The sequence below is a fragment of the Kwoniella bestiolae genome, chromosome 6, assembly GCF_000512585.2.
Source record: "Kwoniella bestiolae CBS 10118 chromosome 6, complete sequence".
In the NCBI taxonomy this organism is placed as follows: Eukaryota; Fungi; Basidiomycota; class Tremellomycetes; order Tremellales; family Cryptococcaceae; genus Kwoniella; species Kwoniella bestiolae.
The window spans coordinates 1517130-1539877 of NC_089246.1; the positions used below are offsets into that span (position 1 = coordinate 1517130).

General features: G+C 48.3%; 7 protein-coding genes across 7 annotated transcripts; 5 read left to right on the top strand and 2 right to left on the bottom strand.

The window, feature by feature from the left end:
- Window positions 1–277: 277 nt before the first annotated feature.
- I302_107773 (uncharacterized protein) lies at window positions 278–3015 on the top strand (the record flags this gene model as incomplete). The annotated part of the gene is made up of 7 exons (XM_019193098.1): window positions 278–965; window positions 1172–1340; window positions 1405–1870; window positions 1952–2167; window positions 2263–2406; window positions 2520–2685; window positions 2813–3015. The coding sequence occupies 7 exons, from the start codon at window positions 278–280 to the stop codon at window positions 3013–3015; spliced, it is 2052 nt and encodes a 683-aa protein (XP_019044575.1).
- Window positions 3016–3401: 386 nt separating this feature from the next.
- I302_107774 (uncharacterized protein) lies at window positions 3402–8306 on the bottom strand (the record flags this gene model as incomplete). The annotated part of the gene is made up of 13 exons (XM_065870534.1): window positions 3402–3590; window positions 3652–3723; window positions 3773–3845; window positions 3902–5272; window positions 5321–5401; window positions 5502–7032; window positions 7081–7323; window positions 7378–7665; window positions 7722–7763; window positions 7825–7968; window positions 8019–8110; window positions 8158–8186; window positions 8238–8306. 13 exons carry the CDS (start codon window positions 8304–8306, stop codon window positions 3402–3404), a joined length of 4224 nt encoding a protein of 1407 aa, XP_065726606.1.
- An 896-nt stretch (window positions 8307–9202) lies between these two features.
- I302_107775 (uncharacterized protein) lies at window positions 9203–13484 on the top strand (the record flags this gene model as incomplete). The annotated part of the gene is made up of 5 exons (XM_065870535.1): window positions 9203–9754; window positions 9801–10695; window positions 10821–11040; window positions 11096–11725; window positions 11777–13484. The coding sequence occupies 5 exons, from the start codon at window positions 9203–9205 to the stop codon at window positions 13482–13484; spliced, it is 4005 nt and encodes a 1334-aa protein (XP_065726607.1).
- Window positions 13485–13512: 28 nt separating this feature from the next.
- I302_107776 (uncharacterized protein) lies at window positions 13513–17306 on the top strand (the record flags this gene model as incomplete). The annotated part of the gene is made up of 4 exons (XM_065870536.1): window positions 13513–15581; window positions 15770–15937; window positions 16001–17012; window positions 17076–17306. The coding sequence occupies 4 exons, from the start codon at window positions 13513–13515 to the stop codon at window positions 17304–17306; spliced, it is 3480 nt and encodes a 1159-aa protein (XP_065726608.1).
- A 719-nt stretch (window positions 17307–18025) lies between these two features.
- Window positions 18026–19581, top strand: I302_107777 (uncharacterized protein; the record flags this gene model as incomplete). The annotated part of the gene is made up of 7 exons (XM_065870537.1): window positions 18026–18227; window positions 18302–18471; window positions 18669–18733; window positions 18857–18927; window positions 19013–19255; window positions 19321–19489; window positions 19545–19581. 7 exons carry the CDS (start codon window positions 18026–18028, stop codon window positions 19579–19581), a joined length of 957 nt encoding a protein of 318 aa, XP_065726609.1.
- A 284-nt stretch (window positions 19582–19865) lies between these two features.
- On the bottom strand, window positions 19866–21286 carry I302_107778 (uncharacterized protein; the record flags this gene model as incomplete). Its single annotated transcript, XM_019193094.1, has 4 exons — window positions 19866–20219; window positions 20310–20670; window positions 20735–21083; window positions 21151–21286. The coding sequence occupies 4 exons, from the start codon at window positions 21284–21286 to the stop codon at window positions 19866–19868; spliced, it is 1200 nt and encodes a 399-aa protein (XP_019044571.1).
- Window positions 21287–21662: 376 nt separating this feature from the next.
- Window positions 21663–22515, top strand: I302_107779 (uncharacterized protein; the record flags this gene model as incomplete). The annotated part of the gene is made up of 3 exons (XM_019193093.1): window positions 21663–22248; window positions 22351–22419; window positions 22475–22515. The coding sequence occupies 3 exons, from the start codon at window positions 21663–21665 to the stop codon at window positions 22513–22515; spliced, it is 696 nt and encodes a 231-aa protein (XP_019044570.1).
- Window positions 22516–22748: the final 233 nt, after the last annotated feature.

A 22748-nucleotide genomic window follows, 5' to 3' on the forward strand; every position in this document is an offset into this window, starting at 1 on the left:
TATCTGTAGCTACTACGTAGTGGGAACGGGATTGACAGAGCTATAATTGACACCTTTGAGGTACAAAAGAGGATGTATGAGATGGCATCTAAATATACCAGCCACTAGAAAGGGTGATTACAAAGTGGAGGCATATCAATCGTTACTACCCTTCCTTGCCTTGTTCGTCGTCGTCATGGTACATTGACTTCATATCTCCGTTCCATCCTATTTATCAACTTATATACATATCATATCCATACTCCACTTCAGAGTATCCTGATAATATCATCATAGGATGACAGACCAATTAGGCAGGGATATCCGACATCTCTCCCTTGGACCTAAGATCGCTCTGAACGGTAACGGCGATAGACCAAGAGACTCGACAATAGCCAGTGCGGGCGACGCAGCAGACATATTCGATCTGTATGGGTCGGATGATGCTAATAGGGAGAGTTGGAGGTCATCTACAGGTCAGAGAGATTCGACGATAGGTGTAGCATATGGTAGTCCGTCCAAGCACCCTGCTCAGGTTCAGAGGGAATCGGAAGTTAGTTGGTCTGGACCGATGAATCTACTAGGGAACCATAACGAAGAGGAGGAAGAGGGGCGGGCAAGGAGATGGAGCGATAAACCTGATATATCAATAACGGGCGTGACGCCCACCTCAGCATCGTACATGTACGACCAGGAGCAGGAGTACCATGAGAATGGCAATGGGAAGGAATATGGGAAAAAGGATAGTATGGTCTCGTCCACCTCTTCGCAAGATCCCTCGAGACTTAGCCCACGACGACCTACTTCATCTTCGAGATATACCAATGGCACTGGCAACGGGAATGAGAACGGAAGTATGAGCACTAGTACGAGTATAAGTGAGATTGGCAATAGGAGTAATGGAAGTGGGAGTGTCAGCGTGGCTGGGTCGGGGTCGAGTCAATATCCTGGGGAGGAGGATGATGCGTTTATGATTAGGAATACCTGTGAGTTGGGTCTCATCTTGGATATCGTACGAAGTGAGGAAGATGCATACTGGATTGGGGCAGATGTGTCAATCAGAGTAGCGATGCGCTACATCTGCTCAACCTTGACATCCCGATACGTTCCCACCGATCACTGTCATGCCTAACTCACTATATAACATGTCGTATACAGAACCACGAGCTGACCCAATCTATCATGAATGTAGACGCCAGACTGGAGAAGGAAGGCGTGCATGGAGATGGCTGGGATCAAGGTATAGAGCGTACTCGCGGTGGACCGTCCATAGGCGCAGGTAAACGGGCGACAGTCTACCCAGCGACTAAAACTGGTGATATCGGGGAACAGGAGAGACAGTTTCTGGCCAGCTTAGATCGGTAAGTCCTGCTCCACATAACTTTACCTCTGCTCATCGATAGCTGATGACTGACACCATCGCAGATACGGCTTCGTCAATGAGCCTCTTCGTAATCGATCTGAAACTCGAGTAGCCCTCATCCCCACCGCCCCGCTAAGCAAAATACCCAAGCTACCCTCCATCTCACCCCTGGCGGGTAAACCACCTGTAGAGCCTAATAGCACTTTCAATCCAAGTGACGGATCGGGTCTATCACCGAGAATACCGCCTTCAACCCCTAACACCGAGGATGAACGAGTAAAAAGGCGAGAATTCGATAGAGTCGATAAATGGGGGAAGATGATGTCGATCAAGAAGAGGGATCAAGGTGGGAATATCACTCAGTGGGACTGGTCTAAAGAGGGTACGGCCAAATTGAGGAAGAGGGTGTATAAGGGTATACCGGATAGGTGGAGGATGGCTGCTTGGTGGACTTTGGCTGAGGGCCTGACGAGGGAGAAGGGTAAGGGCAAGGGGAAGGAGAGTGAGCAGAGTGAGAGTGACTATAGGGTGAGTCAAGGTCTATCTTCCATTGTCTCAACGGGTTGATCAGGATTGGGTCACAAGCAGTAACTGATAATCAGCCTGTAGAACACACTCGACCTCCCTTCCACGTTCGATGTCCAGATAGACCTCGATGTACCACGTACGATATCCGGTCACACAATGTTCGTCACTCGTTATGGAGCTGGTCAGAGGAATCTATGGCACGTCTTGCATTGCTTCAGTCAGGTTTGTGAGACTTGTGGGTATGTCCAGGGAATGGGTCCGATAGCAGCTACGTTGTTATGTTATTTCGATCCTGCGGTGAGTTGATGGCTCTTCTGAGTATTCGCTTTCCTCTGGCCTCGCTAGATTCCGGGGCGATCGCTGATAATTGTTGTTCTCCGTTCCGCTTGTAGCGCGCATACACCCTTCTCGTCCGCCTACACGACACCTACGGAATGCACGATATCTTCCAGCCTGGATTTCCCGGGCTGCTCGAGGCGTTCTACGTGCAGGAGAGGTTGATGGAATGGTTGATGCCTGATCTGTATCAGTCGTTTGTGAGTGAACCTTCCTTCTTTCTCTTTTTGAGTCTTTTTTTCAGAATATTCTGATTACCAGTCAAAGAGATAGTGATACTGATTGTTTGGTTTGCAAATGAATTGAATGGTAGCAACGCAACATGATATCCTCCTCTGCATGGGGTACCAAATGGTACATCACCTTGTTCGTCAACACCGTGCCGTTCTCTCAGCAATTGAGATTATGGGATGCGCTATGGCTCGACGGGAGCGACGTGATGATTGTGACTAGTTTGGCTATTCTCTGGGCGTTCAGGGGTGAGCACTATCACTTCCTAGGATATCAGATTTCTCCTCCATCTCCATCTCCATGATATACCGTACCCCCCTGATTAGGCTATACGATATGTGAGTAAATGGCTGATATTGTCAATTAAACCGACAGACCTCCTCTCATCCCCTAAAGCGACATTCGAATCTATCCTTTCATTACTTTCGTCCTACTTCGTAGCGGAGGATGAAGATGCGCTGATGCGCTGGATAAGAAAGGTTGTTGGTCAGCCTGAGACTAAGAATAAGATGACGTTCTGGAGGGAGGAATGGAAGAGTTTGGTAGAGCATGGTAAGAGTGGGAGTGCTTTGTTGTAGTTTATACTGCTTGGTCATTAGTTGAGGTGATTGTCGTTTGTTTCACTTCATACACATCAATCCATATTACTTACACTCTTGCTATTCACATATGCATCATGCCATAATGACTATGCATCTGTCCACTTGGGCTTGGTGCATCACCGATTGGATCGCGGTCAATTGCAATTTGAGTCGCTGTGCCGCTCAAGCATATGTCAATATCTATGTACATTTTTGCATGACATGAAATGATCTTCCAAAATCTATATACGGAAGTGAAGCCAAGCGCATGAGAAGAGAACGAGTCGAGAAACCAAAAGAAACGTATGTATCATTACCACCACTACTACCAATACCAGACCAATATCATCTATGCCCCATCCAGCATGGAGGACTGACTTATCCTATTGAGCAACAGCAAAAGCCACCACGGAAGTATCAGAGTGGCTCAACGAAACTTTGATACTTTTACTTCCAGCTGCGGAGAGAGCGTCCCCAGAGAGTTTCACCTCTGGTCCAGAGGATGTCGAAACTATTTCGATCTCCTTGAGAGAGGCTCCTGCTCCCTTTGAGGGGACAGAAAGGGCTTTGAACTGCAAGTAATATCCAGCATCAGTAGGGGCCACGTAATGTACAGGAGTGAGGAAGACTTACCACTGCTTCTTTGGCTGCCCATCGTCCGGCGAAGGATGCTGTGGGATCAGGAGCGGAGGTACAGTATTTGATCTATCTCATATGTCAGCTTATTCCCTCTCCAAACGAATGATCAGCTCACCTCTTCATCCGTAAAGTTTCGTTGTCTGAATGTCTCAGAGGTAGGAACGTTGGTGATCAACTCTGTGTCGACTCTGTAACCAAAACAAATCAGCTGGATCCCACACTTGGCGAATGAGGAAAGACCCACCCAACACCCTTGACATCGTTGGACTGAGCGAAGAAAGCCTTCAACGTCTCAGCATTCTTAGGGTTGAGAGGTACGGCAGAGGGTAATTTCCCTTGGAAGGCGAACGAGTTGTTCTTAGATGGTCCGGCTCGAGCCAAGGGGTTCAACAATACACCACCCTCCAATTCGGCAGAGTATGGAGGAGCATCCTTAATCTGTACCAGGTTGTTGTTCACCAAAGCTTGAGACATCCTTGAGAAGGTAGACAATTCCCTTTCGGATCTTCTCTTCTTGTATTCCTCCAGATCGTGGGTTTGCAACGACGCGTACAAGTATCTAGGGTGGACAATAGCCACTTGACCACCTACTTGACCGAAACCGAAGGAGGTTAACAAACCACATTCCAACCTTACATGTTGGATAGGTTTGGATGGGTAGAACAAGTGAGGGAACGCTCGGAGCTCTTCAGAGATGTTGTCGGCATTGTGGTTACCAGGAACCAAAGCCGAGTTCAACGTTTGGATCATACCGTTGAACATCCATGCGGCAGCACCACCTTTGGGGTGACCTGTCAGACCCTTTTGAGCGATGACAGGAACGGCATTACCGGGTGTTCGACCGAGTTGCTCGAATTGCAAGTTGTACACGCCAGATTCGTTCTTGTCGTTGGCTTTGGTGGAAGTACCGTGACATGAGATAGCACCGACCGAATCCGCGTTGAGACCCCATACAGCCAAAGCACGTCGAAGAGGGGCGATGTTGGGGTGGGATCCCTCCAACATACCGAAAGTGGCCAAAGCGTCTTTCTCTTGTCTTCTAGCTTCGTCGTCGATGAAGTTGACTCGAGATTGGAACCAGATATCGTTGTCTTGAGCATCTTTCCTAGCTTCAAGTTCCATCCTGAGAAGCTCGTGCTCATTCTCGAGCCACTGGGAGATTTGTCTTCGTCGGAAGGTGAGTTGTCGAGATCGGTATTTGATGTCAAGGAGGGGTAGGGGTTCTTTAGGGGTGACTTCTCGAGCGGTGGCAAGGATACCTCGACCAGGAGCAGGAATGGATCGACCAGCTTTATCGGTGTGGGTGGAGGTGTAAGCGACGATACCTTGAATGGAGGCACCCATCTCAAGAGCAGTCTTAGCAGACATCATGATGTGAACACCGCAACCTTGAGATTCCATGAAACCGGCTCGAGTGGAAGTCATAGGTCGAGAGAACTCGTTGGGTTCTCTACCCATGGCGAATTCGGTCTCGGCGTTGGAGGTGGCTTTCATGTTGGCGAATTCGAATGAACCTTCTTCGGAGAAGTCATCGAAACCACCGGCGATCATGACTTTCGCTTTGCCGCTGAGGATGGTGTCGCATGCGATCTCGACGGATTGGAGCGCGGTGGCACTGTGAGTGGGTCAGCAGAGCCTGGAACATCGAAACCATGTTACTTACCAAGCACCAACGGGGATCTTGACGGGACCGGATGAGGAGAGCAAGAGGAGGTTGACCCAACCAGCGACAGTGTTGATGAAACTAAATGTCAGCGTAGTCCACTTTTAGAGCCACTCACGTCTCCTGTAAGATATCCTTCTGCACATCCTTCTCCTCCCTTCTATCCTTGAACATCGCAGACATAGAGTGCATACCACCCATACCTGAACCAAGAGCGGTACCGACTTCTGATGGGTGGACAAACTTGTAAAGCTCGTAAGGGTCGGATACACCAGATGCGACCAAAGCTTCCATGACACAGACTAAAGCCCAGAGAGCGGTTCTGTCAGTTTGACTAGCGATGTCTTCAGGGATACCGAATCGTTTAGCATCCCATCCGGTAGGCAATTGACCAGCAACAAGTCGGTCAAATTTGACAGCCTTGGGTAAGAAGACTCTTGCACCTTTCTTGAACTTGACGAACCATTCTCCGGATTCTTGCGCCCAGACGTCTACTCTATCACCTTGCTCTCGCTTGAATCGTTGAGCATCTTCGGCAGAGATTTCAAGGGGTTCAAGGTCATGGTTGAGTTCAATTTCTTGGTGGAAGGATTTTCGCTTAGGGTCGTAACCGAAGAAGAGATCAGGTTCGATAAGTCTGATACCAGCGTGTTCGATAATGTCTTTCTCGTATTTCGATTTGACGTCTTTGTCGTCCACAGGGTCACTTGATTTGGAGTCAACCCATCCAACATAGGTTTGACCGCTCTTCAGTTTACCGTCAAAGTGTTTGATGTATCCCATCATCCAAGCCAATTCGATACAACCTTCAATGGTGAGTTCACCCTTCGCTTCCATCTCCCATCGAGTTCGGGAAGAACCCCAAGGACCAAGTTCGGCGAAACCGGTACAAACGATAACTTTGTCGAGGTCAATGAGACCTTGAAGGTGGTTGAGTTCAGCGAGGACGTCGGAAGAGTCGATCTTTGGGAAGTCAAAGTTGAAGTTGGCTCGAGGAGCGATGGCAACTTTTTGGTGGAGTCTTTCGGCATCACCTCCGTTGATGACCTTGAAGTCAGCGGCGTTGTCAACGGTGATAGCCTTTCTCAAATCGGCGACTTTGTTGAGATCGAGTCGGATGGAAGTCATCACCTCGGCAAGACCAGCGACTCGGTCCATACCACCGTTGAGATCAGCCCAGATGGGTTCGATTTGACTGACGTCGAAGAGGAGGGGGTGCATCAAACCGAGAATGTTGAAAGCCATTTCTTTAGCTGAGAAAGTTCTAACACCGAGCTTCTCCAATCCTTCAGCGACAAAGTTGGTAGCGGACATGAGACCGGTACCTCGAGTCCATCCGATGACAGCACCGGCAATACACAAATATTCACCCCATGATTCAGCTGACCATCTGTTGAAAAGAGTTTCGAGGGAGATCTTGGATTCGGCGTAGAGACCATCGTTACCGAAGATACCGTGGTTGGGAGAGAGGGGGAGGACAACTTGGGTTGGTCGAGTGACAAACTGTCTAGCGGCTTTCTTGACCTTTACCGCACCCATGAGACGGAGCAAGTTGGTCAACATAAGTCGGTGTGCAAGTTCGGACTTGTCATCGATACCGTCGATTTCTCTACCGTTCTCGGGTAAAGCGGCGAAGGGGATGATGTAGTCGAGATCGATCTGGAGAGTGGAGTAGATGTAGTCGACGAGAGCTTCGACGTCTTGTTTGGAGGCTGGGCGGGGTATTAGCAAATGCCATATAGCGTAGACGTATTACTCACCTCCGTTGAATGGCACGACAATAAGCTTGGAACCTTTAGAACCAATCTCGTGGAAGATGCTCTTGTAGTAGTCTACAGCAGCTCGACTGTATCTAGAAGTGGTGACGATACAAGTACAACCACCTGAAAGTAATCCCTTCAAAATCTCCACACCGATAGATCCTCTACCAACACCGGTGAGAAGAGCAGCTTTCTTAGCGAAGGTGACGCCGGAGGTAGCGATTTCAGTGAGAACGTCGAAGTCTGTGCGGGGGATCAGCCATAGTTTAGACGGGAAGATTATTTCAATCCACTCACAGATGTTGGTAAGCTTTTGTGAATAAGCGAAACTTGTACCGGTCTTTCTCTTAAGATGCAAGAAGGGCAAATGAGCCTCTTCAACCTCGGTCCTATCCTCTACATTTGGTCTCAAGAAAGATGAGGATGATCTCCTCTGCTTGGCACCTTTGGTCCTAGCGACAGCAGGATTCTCCACTACAGCATCTTTACCCAACGACTTGATGACTTCACCGTACATAGACTTGATGGCGGCTTTCTGAGCGGGAGTGATGGATGGCTGAGAGGATACAAGTTCCCAGAGTTTATCTACAGTTTCAAGGTTAGAGTACGAAAATGTCTCAAGGTGATAAGAATTTACTCACCGATATCGGATTGAACTTTGTCAAGGTTCACAGCCGGTTCCACTTCACCTCCGGATGCCATTTCTGCGGGATGTCAGCGTTGCTCTTTGGATGGTTGACTCACCTTTGACATAACTCTCAAGCTTTCTGACATTCTGTCTCGAGATCTCAGAGTAAACGATATCACCTTTAGCGGATACTTCGGTGTGAGGGGCAGTGGGAAGAGCGACATCTCGGTATACAGGGGGTTTGTCGACGACCTCTTGGCCTGGGATAGGGTATTAGCTTTGTCCACAGATTAATCATAAGCCCACTTACAGTTCTCTAACAAGATCTGACCAAACTTCTTCACCTTCTCATAGTTGGGACCTTTGGTAGGGTCGACATTGTCGATGTGGTATTTCATGTATCTAAACTCATGTCAGCTGGATTTATGAGAGATGACGAGATGACTCACTCGATGAGGTTAGGGTCCGCTCGGTTCATCTAAACCATCTTATCAGCTTATTGGTCATATAGCATAACGACCACACTCACAATAGCGATACATCTTGACGTGAGCTCACGTCGAGCTGTACTCTCTTGGTCCAAACCTGCAGCGGCCATGTTGTTGGCTTGGTGAGTGGTAGAGTTGGGAAAGAGGGGAAAGCAGCAGCTATAAAAGGCCAATCAAGGTCTTGCTGTGATGTGGATATGGGGAGATGAGAAGGGTCTAGGTGAGGTGACAATGGAGATGATGAGATGACGAAGAAGTAGCTTATGACTTGATGATTGTTATTGTTGCACGGTGCTATAACGATGCTATCTCGATACTAGTACTATAAATTCCAAAAGACACTCAACTTGGGGAATCTGACAGTTGGGGATAACAGCCACGTGGCAAGAGCCAAAAGGTAGATCGGATTAGACCCTGAGTTAAGAACTGATTATGATAACCGGTTGAAATGAACCTTGATTCACCGAGCATGCATATACCTGGTACTCGACGTGGAAGGAACTGCTACCATCTACGTGTTCATCTCCTATACTGTGGGGATGATCATGACACCAACAGCATCGAGTAGAAGCTTCAAGACGATGTTGACAACCCCAATGCATATGCATCTACGATGAGTAATCAGCGATGGTGCTATCTGTCTATCTGTCCCCAAAGATTAATGTCGGTGTGATTTGTATTTTCGCTGTGATGATTTGTATTTACTGATCGGTTATCTTCGGCGTAAAAGATAACACTGGTCAAAGCTAAATTAGACCCTAACATGCCACGTGGCGGCAGATGTGTTTTGGGGAATTGATAATGGGGATCATGCACCAAGTTGTACTCGTAGCAGTTCAAAATAATAATTCATGTACAGTTAGTTGATTTGGTACACCGTCAGATATCATTGCATTGTCACACATACATCATCATCAACTACTTCATTCTCATTTCTCCTCCTTCTCATCTCTCCCCCCTGTAACAACATCGATACGAGTCTGAGCAGCTCAAGTAACCGCCCAACATGGCGTCCCTTTTCAGCAGCTCAACTCCCTCTCGACCACTCGTCCTTCACTCCTCTTCCACCCGTGTCTCCATCCTCGTCCCCGCCTCTCCACTATCAGCATGGGTCACCTCGGAGGTACTCGCTCAGCAATTCCACGATTCAAGGATAGGTCAAGATCAAGAGCCTGCTCCTGTGGTAGATGAAGAAGACGCTACACCTAAACCACCATCTCAAGAACCTCAGGTCAAACTCCTCGCAAGGTTCCTCTCCTTCGCTGCCGACAAAGTCAACGCAGATCAGGATTCATCTGAGCTCGCTCAAGTTCTTCTCGCAGCATACGACAGATTCAATGAACTCTTCTTGTCTTCTGTCAACGTACATTCGCTTGTACAGACGTTCGAGCCAGACTCTCGGGCTGAGATACTCAAAGCTTACTTCAAGGCTTTCGCTACTGCCAAAGAATCACTTGGTGATAAGGTCAGGGTAGCTCATCCATCAGCTTTACTCGAAGCTACTAAGAGTGGATCAGCCGAGCTCTACGCTCTCTTCGGTGGTCAAGGTGTGAACGAGGTGAGTTAGACGAAGTATAACAGAATCCGCGCTGACGTTATTGCAGCACTACTTCAACGAACTTCAATTGTTGTATGACACCTACACCCCATTCGTGAAACCTCTTCTCACCCAAATCACTTCTCTCCTTCTCGATCTCGGCGACAAAGCCGACGCAGACGGATACACATATTACTCCCAAGGTCTTGACCTTATCTCTTGGCTCGATGGCAGCTCACCTAGACCTACCGTCGAGTATCTCGCCTCTATCCCCCTCTCTTTGCCCCTGATCGGTGTCGCTCAACTCGCCCAATACGTCGTATCGTGTCGAGTCGTCAACCTCACTCCCGGTGAAGTGAGAAGTAGCTTCAAAGGTGCTACAGGTCACTCTCAAGGTGTCATCTCAGCCGTCGCCATCGCCTCATCCGATTCATGGCAATCGCTCAACGGAAACATCCTCAAAGCTGTCAAGCACCTGTTCTACGTCGGTCTCAGGGGTCAAGAAGGTTTCCCATTGCTCTCTCTTGAGCCTCAAATCGTCGCTGACTCAGTCGCCAACAATGAGGGAGTCCCCACACCTATGCTTTCCATCAACGGTTTGTCACTTAAACCTTTAGAAGGACACATCAAGAAGGTCAACAGCCACCTTCCATCCAACTCGCAAATTGGTATCTCCTTATACAACGGTCCTACCAACTTTGTCGCTACTGGACCTGCCAAGGCTTTGTACGGTCTTGCCACTGCCCTCAGAAAGGTCATGGCTCCTCCAGGTCTTGACCAAAGCAAGATCCCCTTCTCCAAGCGAAAGGCGGTATTCAACATCCGATTCTTACCTGTCAACGTACCTTACCACAGCACCTACCTTGCCGGTGCTACTGAGAAGCTTGTTCAGCAGGATTTGAACGGAGAGGAGTTATGGAGTGCATCGGACTTGGCCATTGCCATTTACCACACTGAAGATGGTGAGTCAACTTATATTGCGGATCGTGCTAATCCTCATCAGGTTCCGACCTCCGGCAACTCGAGTCTTCCCTCACTGCCTCCTTGTCTGACCAAATCTTTGTCAAGCATATCCACTGGATCAAAGCCACCAACTTCCCTCCTTCCGCTACCCACGCTGTAGACTTCGGACCTGGTGGAAACTCTGGTATCGGTCCTTTGACTGGAAGATCTATTGAAGGTCGAGGTGTTAGAATCGTCGTTGTTGGTGAGAAAGGCCGAGCAGCCGCTGAGTTGTACGATGCGAACAAGATCAGAAGGGAGCCTGTTTGGTCTAAGGAGTGGTCCCCCAAACTCGTCAAGACTCTGTGAGTGACTTACTTTGCTTGACTCAACCCCGCTAATTCTCTTTCCACGCCACAGTGACGGAAAGATCCACATCGACACTCCCTTCTCTCGACTCCTCGGTAAACCCCCTATTATGGTCGCTGGTATGACACCTTCAACCGTTGGAGCTTCGCTCGTATCCGCTACCCTCAACGCAGGGTACCACATCGAACTTGCCGGTGGTGGTCACTACAACCCTACTGCCCTCCGAAACAAGGTCGCCGAAATCCAAGAACGAACTCAGCCCGGTGTCGGTATCACCCTCAACGCTTTGTACATCAACCAAAGACAATTCTCCTTCCAATTCCCTCTTTGGCAGGAGATGCGACGAGAAGGTCTCCCTATTGAAGGTTTCTGTGTCGCCGCTGGTATCCCATCAAGCGAGAAAGCTACCGAGATCATCACCGCTCTCAAAGCTGCCGGTATCAAGCACATCTCCTTCAAGCCTGGTTCAGTTGAAGGTGTAAGACAAGTTGTCAATATCGCTGCTGCCAACCCAGACTACCCCATTATCATGCAATGGACCGGTGGTCGAGCTGGTGGTCACCACTCCTGTGAAGACTTCCACCAACCTATCATCGCCACCTATGCTTCTATCAGACAGAACCCTAATATCTCTTTGATCGCTGGGTCTGGTTTCGGTGGTGCCGATGACGTTTGGCCATAGTAAGTTTACCCTTCTTACTCACAAGTGAATCACGCTGAACCCCCACGTAGCATCTCCGGTGAATGGTCCGTCAAGATGTTCAATCTCCAACCCATGCCCTTCGATGGTGTCCTTTACGGATCCCGAGTCATGGTTGCTAAGGAAGCCGACACCAGTCCTTCCGTGAAACAACTCATCGTCGATGCTCCTGGTGTGGAAGATGCTGCTTGGGAAGGTACCTACGACAAACCCACCGGTGGTATCCTCACTGTGCGATCCGAACTCGGAGAACCTATTCACAAGATCGCTACGCGAGGTGTCAAGTTATGGAGAGAATTCGATGACACTGTCTTCGCTCAACCCCGAGAGAAGCGAGCTGCTTGGTTAGAGAACAAGAAGGATTATGTTATCGACCGACTCAACAAGGACTTCAACAAACCTTGGTTCGGTCAGAAGGCTGACGGCACTGTCGTCTCTGATCTTGGCAAGATGACCTACGAAGAGATCACTCAACGAATGGTCCGACTCATGTACGTCGCTAAACAAGACAGATGGGTAGATATTTCCCTCAGAAACTTGGTCGGTGATTGGCTCAGACGTGTTGAAGAGCGATTTGCCGGTGTCGACGGTATCAGAACCAAGGAATCACTCATCCAATCGTTCTCATCTCTCGACAAGCCTACCGCTACCATCGACAACTTCTTCAACACCTACCCTCGAGCCAAATCTCAACTTGTCGCTGCTGAAGATAAGGCCTACTTCCTTGCTATCTGCCAACGACCTGGTCAAAAACCAGTCCCATTCATCCCTATCCTCGACAACACCTTCGAAGTTTGGTTTAAGAAGGATTCCCTTTGGGCTGCCGAGGACATCGACGCGGTATTCGATCAAGATCCCCAACGAGTTTGTATTCTCCAAGGTCCCATGGCCGTGAAACACTCCACTGTCGCCGATGAACCCATCAAAGACTTGCTTGGTAACATTGAAGGCCTCCTTGCTAAGAAGATCCTCGATCAATACTACGGTGGCGACGAATCTCAAGTCCCTGCTATCGACTACATCGGTGCTGTAGCTGGTAAACCTAAATCAGGTCTTGCCGCTGAGTCCACCTCTGAAGGTGTTAGAACTCTCAAATTGGGTAAATCAGTTCCATCAGTCGAAGATTGGATCGAAGTTGTCGCTGGTTCCGAGGTCTCTTGGCTTCGAGCTGCCTTGACTTCCGTCAACGTAGTCCAAGGCGCCGGTTATATCAGCAACCCTTTCAGAAGAATCTTCACCCCTCGACCCAACCAAACTATCGAGATCAAGTCGGCCAACGGACAAGTCTCCTCTGTCACCCTCTACGGCTCTGCCAGGTCCTTCGGTCCTCACCCTGCCGACTTCAAGGCGGTCGACCTCTCTTTCAACTCTTCTACCAACGACATCACCCTTGTGTTGAACGAAGAGAGACGGGGTGCCATCGTACCCCTCCACTTCGCTTTCAAGTACAAGCCTGATATGGGTTACGCTCCTATCCACGAAATTGTCGATGGTCGAAACAAGAAGATCAAGGACTTCTACTGGAGACTTTGGTTCGGTGACAACGAGACGCTTCCTGAGCTTGCTCTCGATACCACCTTTACCGGTGAAGAAGTCACCGTCGACGCTCAAGCCGTTCAACGATTCTGTGATGTTGTTGGTAACCAAGGGGAATCATTCAAATCTGCGAGAAACGACAAGATCTCCGCTCCCATGGACTTTGCTATTGTTCTCGGCTGGCAGGTGAGTCTAATCATGTGAGGAATCCCGCTGACCTCTCTAGTCCATCATGAAAGCGATCTTCCCCTCCGACATCGATGGTGACTTGCTCAAGCTTGTCCACTTGTCTAACGGTTTCCGAATGATCGAAGGTGTCGCTCCCATCAAAGCTGGTGACGCTTGTACTGCCGAAGCTCGAGTCGTCTCCGTCTCCAACAGCGACAGTGGTAAGACCGTCAAGGTCAAGGGATACGTCCTCAGACGAGGTGAACCAGTCATCGAAGTCACCTCTTCTTTCCTCTACCGAGGTAAATTCACCGACTACCAGAACACCTTTGAGACTGTGGACGAATCTGACTACGTCGTGGAGTTGACCAAACCCACCTCCGTTGGCGTCCTTCAAGCCAAACCTTGGTTCGAGTGGGATGACGATAGCAAACCCCTTGAAGCCGGTACTACCCTCACCTTCAAGACCAAGTCCGAACTACGATACAGAGACAAGACCACCTTCTCCGCTGTCAAGGTTTCCGGAGCCGCTTTCATCCGAAGCAGTACCAAAGCTCTCGTTCAAGTCGCCACTATTGACTACGAAGCTCACAATCTACACGGGAACCCTGTTGTGGAATACCTCAAACGACACGGTAAAGCAGTCGGTCAGCCAACTCCGCTTGAAAGCGGTTACTCTCTCGTCACCGACCCATCCACCGCTGTCTTCACCACTCCCGCCACCAACGAGCCTTACTCCAAGATCTCAGGTGATTTCAACCCCATCCACGTCAACCCATACTTCTCCGACCTTGCTTCTTTACCTGGAACCATCACCCACGGTATGTGGTCAAGTGCCGCTACTCGAAAATACATTGAGTCAGTTGTCGCTGATAACCACCCCGAGCGAGTTGTCTCCTACGAAGTTGGCTTTGTTGGTATGGTCCTCCCAGGTGACGAAATCCAAGTCAAACTCACTCACATTGCCATGCGAGATGGTAAGAAGGTTGTCAAGGTCGAAGCTTTCAACCAAAGAGGTGAAAAGGTTATCGACGGTACTTCCGAAGTCCTTCAACCACCTACCGCTTACGTGTTCACCGGACAAGGTTCTCAAGAAGTTGGTATGGGTATGGAACTGTACAACAACTCTCCAGTCGCCAAGGCTGTATGGGATGCTGCCGATGCTCACTTGACCTCGACCTACGGTTTCTCTATCGTTGATATCGTCAAGAACAACCCTAAGGAGTTGACTATCCACTTTGGTGGTATCAAGGGTCAAGCTATCCGACAGAGATATATGGATCTTACCTACGATACGATCGATGAGAAAGGTCAAGTCAAGACTCTTCCTCTTTTCGCCGATATCGACCTCTACACCACCAGCTACACCTTCTCTCACCCTCAAGGTTTGCTCTTCGCCACTCAGTACACTCAAATCGCCTTGGTGGTCACTGAGAAAGCCGCTTTCGATGATATGAAAGCCAAGGGACTTATCGACACCAACGCCGCTTTCGCTGGTCACTCTTTGGGTGAATACTCTGCTCTCGCTGCCATTGCCGATGTCCTCCCTATCTCATCTCTCGCCGATGTCGTCTTCTTCAGAGGTATCACCATGCAACGTGCTGTGCAACGTGATGCTGAAGGTAAATCCCAATACGCCATGATGGCTGCCAACCCTTCAAGGGTGGGCAAGACCTTCAACGAGATGGCTCTCCGAGAGATCGTCGATACCATCAGCAAGCAGAAGGATATCTTACTTCAAATTGTCAACTTGAACGTCGCCAACCAGCAATACGTCTGTGCGGGTGAACTCAAAGCTTTGGCAACTCTCACCAACGTCCTTAACATGCTCAAGATCCAGAAGATCGACCTCGAGAAGTTATCCACTATGATCTCCGAAGAGGAACTCCGAGAGAAATTAGCTGAGATCATCGATGGATGTTGGGATATGATGATTGAGAAGGAGAAGAAGGACGGTTCGGTCATCCTTGATAGAGGTTTCGCGACCATTCCTCTTCCAGGTATCGACGTTCCCTTCCACTCTAGATACCTCTGGCCTGGAGTGTTGTCGTTCAGGAATTACTTGGTTAAGAAAATTGACCCGTCGCAACTTAATCCTGATAGATTGGTTGGCAAGTATATTCCTAACTTGATGTAAGTTGATTACTCCCTATTCTCCCCTGTTTTTCTCCTTCCCTCGTCTGTCTCTTCACCTTTGCCTCTTCTTCCCTCCACCTCCCCTTCTCCCTTTCCCCTTCTCATTTCGCCCATTTCCTCCCCCAATCCTTCTCTGCTTCTGTCTCTTATACTTATCTGACGGACCATGCTGATACACCACACAGCGCCGAGACATTCGAAGTTTCCAAGGCATACGTTCAGAAGATCTTCGACCAAACCGCTTCACCTAGATTGGAAGTCGTTCTCAAGAACTGGGAGAAGGACGCCTGGGACTCTGCTGCTCAGAGACAGAAATTGGCTTATAACATCTTGACCGAGTGTCTTGCTTATCAGTGGGTGTCTTCTTCATTCCGTTAGTCGTCTCCTGTAAGACCATCGCTGATCCCGATCCCCAGATTCGCCTCACCCGTACGATGGATTGAAACCCAAGACATCCTCTTCACCACCGCCAAATTCGAACGATTCATTGAAGTCGGTCCAAGTCCCGTCCTCGCTGGTATGGCTTCTCGAACACTCAAAGCCAAATACGAAGCTCAAGATGGTGCTATCTCGCTTCAACGATCCATCTTATGTCACGCTAAGAATCAGAAGGAGGTTTACTACGCTTTCGAAGATGAAGCTGCCGAAGAAGCTGCTCCTGCTGCTGCTTCTACACCTGCTCCCGCTGCCGCTCCAGTGGCCGCCCCTGTTGCTGTCGCAGCTCCAGTTGCTGCTCCCGCTGGTGGATCCGCTGCTGCTGTCGAGGATGTCCCACCCAAAGCCGTCGACACCGTTCGAGTTATCGTCGCTCAAAAACTCAAGAAACAAGCCGGTGAAATCCCTCTCAGCAAGTCTCTCAAGGAACTCTCCGGTGGTAAATCAACGCTTCAGAACGAAATCCTCGGTGATCTTCAAGTCGAGTTTGCTTCTGCTCCAGAGAAGGGTGAAGACTTACCTCTCGACGAACTTGGTGCTGCTTTGAGCGTCGGCTACTCTGCTTTGGGTAAACACGCCATGGCATTGACCAACCGAATGGTAGCTGCCAAGTTCCCTGGTGGTTTCAACATTTCTGCTGCTCGAGCTCACATGAACAAACAATGGGGTTTGGGACCTCTTCGAACCGACTCGGCATTGTTCTTCGGTATCCTCAATGAACCCGCCAAGAGATTGGGATCGGAAGGAGAAGCTAAACAATTCCTTGATACCCTCGCTCAAAGCTATGCTTCGTACAGTGGTATCTCACTCTCATCGGGTGCTGCTGCTGGTGGTGCTGGTGGTGCGGCTGGTGGTGGAGCTGTCATGAACTCTGAAGAGTTCGATGCCTTCGTGTTGAAGCAGGAGGAACACGCTCAAAGGGAGATCGAGCTGTTGTCGAGGTACTTGGGCAAAGACCAGAGAGAAGGTGAAAAGAAGGCTGACGAGGCTAAGGTGGGTCTACCTTTTTTAAATGTGTCTTATGAAGTTTATGTGCTGATTGGGTTATTATTATAGGCAACCGCCGAAGAACTCCAAGCCAAACTTGACGCTATCAAACTTGAGCACGGTGATGCATACTTGGACGGTATCTCACCTGTGTTCTCTGCCTTGAAAGCTCGAACCTTCGATTCATCTTGGAACTGGGTCAGACAATCTTCGATCCAATTATTCTACGATATCATCCATGGGGAATTGGACCCTTCTACAGTATTTGAGGGTGAACCTAGATATAGACCTTCTGCCTAGGTATTGCCAGTGGTGAGATATATAGATTTGGTATTTGGTGGTTATGGTTTTGGTCTTTTTTATATAGTTTTAACGCATAGATTTCTCTTTTCTCTCTGTAATACAGTATTTCCTCTTGATCTGGATAATGGATCACAAACCATGCTAAGTTAAAATCAGCAAAAAAACATGCATTTGCAAGTAATGATACATACAGTATGTCCGGTTCGTTGTGCCAGTGCAAACAAACCCCTTATGCGATTCAAGTTGGGCAGGGTGCAGATCTCAAGCTATACTGTATGCAGCTCGGACTTGTAATGTGGACGGATCGGTATCGCTGCAGACCACAACACTATGGCCAACTAACTTGCGCCTGTTTCCTCTTCCTCTTATCTATTCCCTCATTGAGCTTGAACTATTCGCTTCCTTCGCCCTCCTCCCTACCCCCCACCACCCTCCTTCCCTCTCACTCAGCCTATGCATATGAGACTGCTCCTACGGTTCATTGACCTCTTCATTCTCTCCCTCTTGGCTTTATCAACAATCTTACACTCTATGAGCATATGAACAAACCTCCACTTGATGTCGCTGTCGCCACGCGTCGTTGTACGTCACTGCACTGGTACAGACATAACAGATGCTAACTATGAAACATGACTAAAATATCCCATGTTCTTCCATTTCGATATCTTTGCAGTTCACATACTCATAGTCAATAATAACACAAGCGTATAAGTAGCATGATCGGCCCACTACCAACCGATGCCCCAGGAGATATCACAAAGGTAGAAGAACCCTCATCTGCTGTATCCATCGAACAGGCAGATCCTTCAACTTCAATCCCTGCTCCTGCTTCTACTTCTGGTCCAGCAGATGGAGGGGATGCACAACAGAGCGATATCAAAGTATACAACCCCATCTCCTCCTCATCCACACCGAATAGTAAGCCCCCCTTCATCTTCTCCACCATTGAAAACGAGATTACGAAGTAGCTTACATGATTATCTTTCGCCCAGCCGAGCCGGACGATACATTCTTCGAACCGACTTTAGCGGATGTACAATCCCACCATTCATCCGTACTTGCCCGGAACAAGCGGTTGAACGAGGCTCCGCTCTTGACGGCGAAGTATAGGGATGCGGAGAAGGCTGAGAGGGAGAAGGTCAAGAGGGATAGGTGGCCTAATGTGAGTGCATCTGTTTCGCATATCTCAGGCGGTAAGAAGTAGCTGTAATTCGATCGAGTCATGGGTAGATAAGGGACGAGGGAGGATGCGGAGAAGAAGTAGGAGGTACAGATGGAGATGCTTTGGAAATGTTCTTGAGGCGTTGTGATTCATTTTGGAGCGTTTGCTGATTTGTGTTCTCCTCATTCCTCCGCTAGACTACGATCAGGATCAAGTTTTCGGATGGAACGATCATACAGAATGTCTTTCCTAGTGATTCACCGTGAGTTTTCATGGCCGAGTAAAATTTACTCTACGCCCTCTACTCAACTCCATGGTCAGCTGACGGTAATGGTTCAACTTCCAATGGGATGTCAGCTGATTGTTCTTGTCTTGTTTTATATAGGATACAGCCAGTCTACGAATTCATCAGAACAGCTTTGACAGAGGAGGTAATGAACAAACCATTCATCTTATGTAGGTCTTGACCCTTTTTCATCATCCATCCTTGTCTCAGCTTATCATCACGTGTGAATCATACTGAACAATCACCAATGCCCAGACCAACCACCCAAAACCAGATACCCCGAACATCCCATCCTCTCCACCCAGCCCAAAAACTCCAGATCCAAACCTAGCTACGCCAGATCATCCATAGTGACTCCAGCAAACTACGGTCCCATAAAAGGCGGGACACCCCAGGGACTACAAGGTGGTACTGGCGGAAAAGAGACATTATATGAATTGGGGTTGGTACCCCAGAGTGTGCTTTTGATACGGTGGGAAGCAGATGAGGAGATGAATGGTGAGTTGTCATTATCTATCTGAGTATGGATTGGAAGTTATACTGAGATGATTCAACGTTCGTAGCTAGCACGTACCCTGCTCCTATACAGGAGCACCTCAAGGCTCAATCACAACCTCTTCCTCCGTCTGTTCCCAAAGCAGAAGAGCCGACGGGCAAGCAGAAAGGTAATGCCATCCCGGGTCCGGGTCAAGCAGGAGCAGGAGCAGGGACGGGTGAAAAGAAAATACCCAAGTGAGCTGAATTGTGCATATTGAGGGAATGCCAACGAGCTGACATGTTATTCTAGGTGGTTGCAGAAGGGCTTGCTCAAGAAGAAAACGTAAGGTGACCTTGTACGGTACTTTTCACATGAACAAGGAGAAAGCCATATTCGTTCGATGATCATACGAGCACGTTTAGAGGTTGGGAGTGAGGTAGAACAACAAGTAACGTGGGAGTAGTTGTATCAGTATCATGCATATACATCATGGTTTATACAACAGGTAGCGATTCTTCCATTCCCATAATGTTCTCACATGTCCCACAGTCAGATGATCCAATTTCTTGATATATTGTGATCTACGAAGATGTATCTGATTATCATTGACCATACCAAGTCAGCAGTGTATCATCTACTAATACAGGAGAAAGCAAACCCACAATAGAAATAATCATCCACCAATGGCAAATACCCCTCTACCAGCTCTCCCAAAAGCCCCACAAGAGGAATCTTCTCCAATAATCTCGTCAGACCCAGGACCTTGGGTCTGGTGAATCCCAACCACATCGGTCCAGTCAGAAATGCCCTTGCCAATAATTTCCGATCTTGCGAGGCGTTATGCGCCATACCTAGATTAGAGGTGTGGCGAGGACGGAGGACTCGGGCGAGAAGGAGGAGACGGAGGATGGAGAGGTATGGGATATACGAGCGAGAGAGGGTGGGGAGAGAGAGGGGCTTGTATGGTGAGGCGTTTTGTTGGCGCTGCGGAGAATTAGATCAGGTTAGCATTGAGTATGAATGAGAATCATGATGAAGCGTCTTGTGAATTGAATGAGGTCGAATTTAGCTCACACTGCTCCTCATGAGTAATAAAACATGAATCAACCCCACAGAGCTCCAGACAACTTCTGGGATGTATTCTTTCCCCTTCAACTCGTTGATCAAATTTAGCGGATGGGTCAAATGGCTCTCAGGGAGATTGTTCAGCATGGGATATAAGTGATCCTTCAACGGGGCATAGGAAGTGATCAGCTGTGTGAGTGGGGTGGACTTGAGTTTACTTGATGTTTGGTCTGAACGTGGGACGGGCTCCTGAGAAGACGAGGAGAGGACTTCGGGAGGTAAGGATGAGGGATCGATCTCTCGTTGAGGGGTGCAGGGGGTGAGGACTGGGCGTTTTGTTATTCTCAGGATGGTCAGGCGAAGGAACGTTCTACATGGTGGAAACGAGAAGTCAGCAATGAGTCAGTCTAGTAATTTGCTGAGCAGACACTCACTTGATCAGCTCAATCACCAACACAACCCTCCACCTAACCCTATCCCCACCCTTCCGCTTCGCAAGCATCTCAACGACCAATTCCAGATATCCTATCGTGCTCAACGCCCTACTAGCTCTCTTGTACGTGGTCGACTTGTTCGTCCAGTGTCGTGTATATCGTGCATGTTCAGATTGAGCGGGAAGTAGTGGTGAGATCCTATTCCCGGTATTAAGAGTCCTCGCTGGTGGTATGGTAGGTACTTTGGATGGATCGATAAATGGATGTGGGGGTAGAGAGAGGTGTTGGGGTATATGCGTATGGAGGATGTGGTCGTGATAATTCGATACGAGACCTAGAAGGGCGTATACTATACCAATATCAGATAGCATCAGCTGAGGTCTTGATTATGTCTGACGTGTGAAGGGTATGCTCACACCCCTCTGAAGCCAGCTCGGCATCTTCGAATCGACCAGGTAAGAACCACGTCACATTGCTTAAAGCAGATTCGATGGTCTGTACGGTGGAGAGGTTGGAGAGGAGGAGGGAGTGATAGGCTGTCAGAGGGGACATGGCGGGGTGGGTCTTGATCTGTCCTTCTTCTTCTTCTCGCGGAGATACGTGAGTTTCTGCTCTGCTGTATGTTCTCTGAGCTTCTGGGTGGTGTATGAGTATATGATATGGATATTGACAATGGTTATGAGAGGAGAGTCGAAGAAGAAGAGACATGTGGATGGATGATACATGAAACAACTACAACTAGTTGATTCTCGGTGATTTGGTATACCCGGCTCATTACCACGCACTACGCATAAACGCACAGACCACCTCCCGCTATAACTGCATTGCAACACAACTGAAATTTTCAAATTGTATGACTACAACTACAATCAACGTACATCACATATCACATACACCCAACAAACTGGACAAACGAGATATCGTCAATATGGGCAAGAAATCATCCTCGTCTACAGTCCCAGCACAAAACTCAACTTCAAGTTCGAAAAAAGCTGCTAAACCCACCAAACCAACCACCTCAACTTCCAACTCAACTTCCATAGATGATATATTCGCTGCTCCCAAGAAACGTAAGGTCGAGGAACCCATAAGTCAGAATAAGAGGAAAAGTAAGGATGTAATCCCGACGAAGGAGGAACCAAAGTCAAAATCAAAGTCGACAGCTAGTGAGCCGGAACAGAAGAAGAAGAAATCAACAGAAAAGCCAAATAAATCGACGAAATCGAAAGTTGAAGAACCTGAGGAGGAAGATGAGGAGGATTCCGAATTCGATGATGAAGAGTTCGATGATCTAGATTCCGACGATCTCAGTGATGAAGACGAAAGTGAGGGTGAACTGCCAAAACGAAAAGTAGAAGAGATCATTGATCCCTCGTCTCTCGCTGAGATACGCAGGAAGATCGAAGGTGCTAAAACAGCCAAGATGCAGAGTAAAGTGGGTGGGAAAGGGAAGAGGTCGGATAAGGATAGGGAGGATGATGCGATGTTTGCTGATTCGCGGGGGGTGGGGACTGGTATGTCCTGTTGTCTCTCTTGATTTTTTCTGGATTAGAGATGTCGAGCTTCTGCTTCTATGTGTTGGACAGAATGAGAATGCTGATTGGTATGGTACACAGGACGAAAGACTGAAGAAGGCTATATAATCTACAAAGAGGCTGAACTGAAGATTGATCCTACCGCGGGTGGTACGTTTGCACAAGATGGTTATCTTTAGACAGTAGCTGATATTCAAATAATTAGGTACTCCACTATGTCCATTCGACTGCGAATGCTGCTTCTGATTGGTATCGATATCATCACATTTTCATTGTCATTATCATCACTACAAACTAGATATACTGCGTGTATTATGTACCATGCAACTTACGAACTAATTATAATTATAATCGTGTATCCTTCATCATATCACCCATATTATAAAGCCATAAATATCGTGTATTCGAGCCAAAAAATCATTGTAAGATTTCCGTTCCCGTTCCATTCTTATCGTGAGCATTAGTACCCATAATCGTTT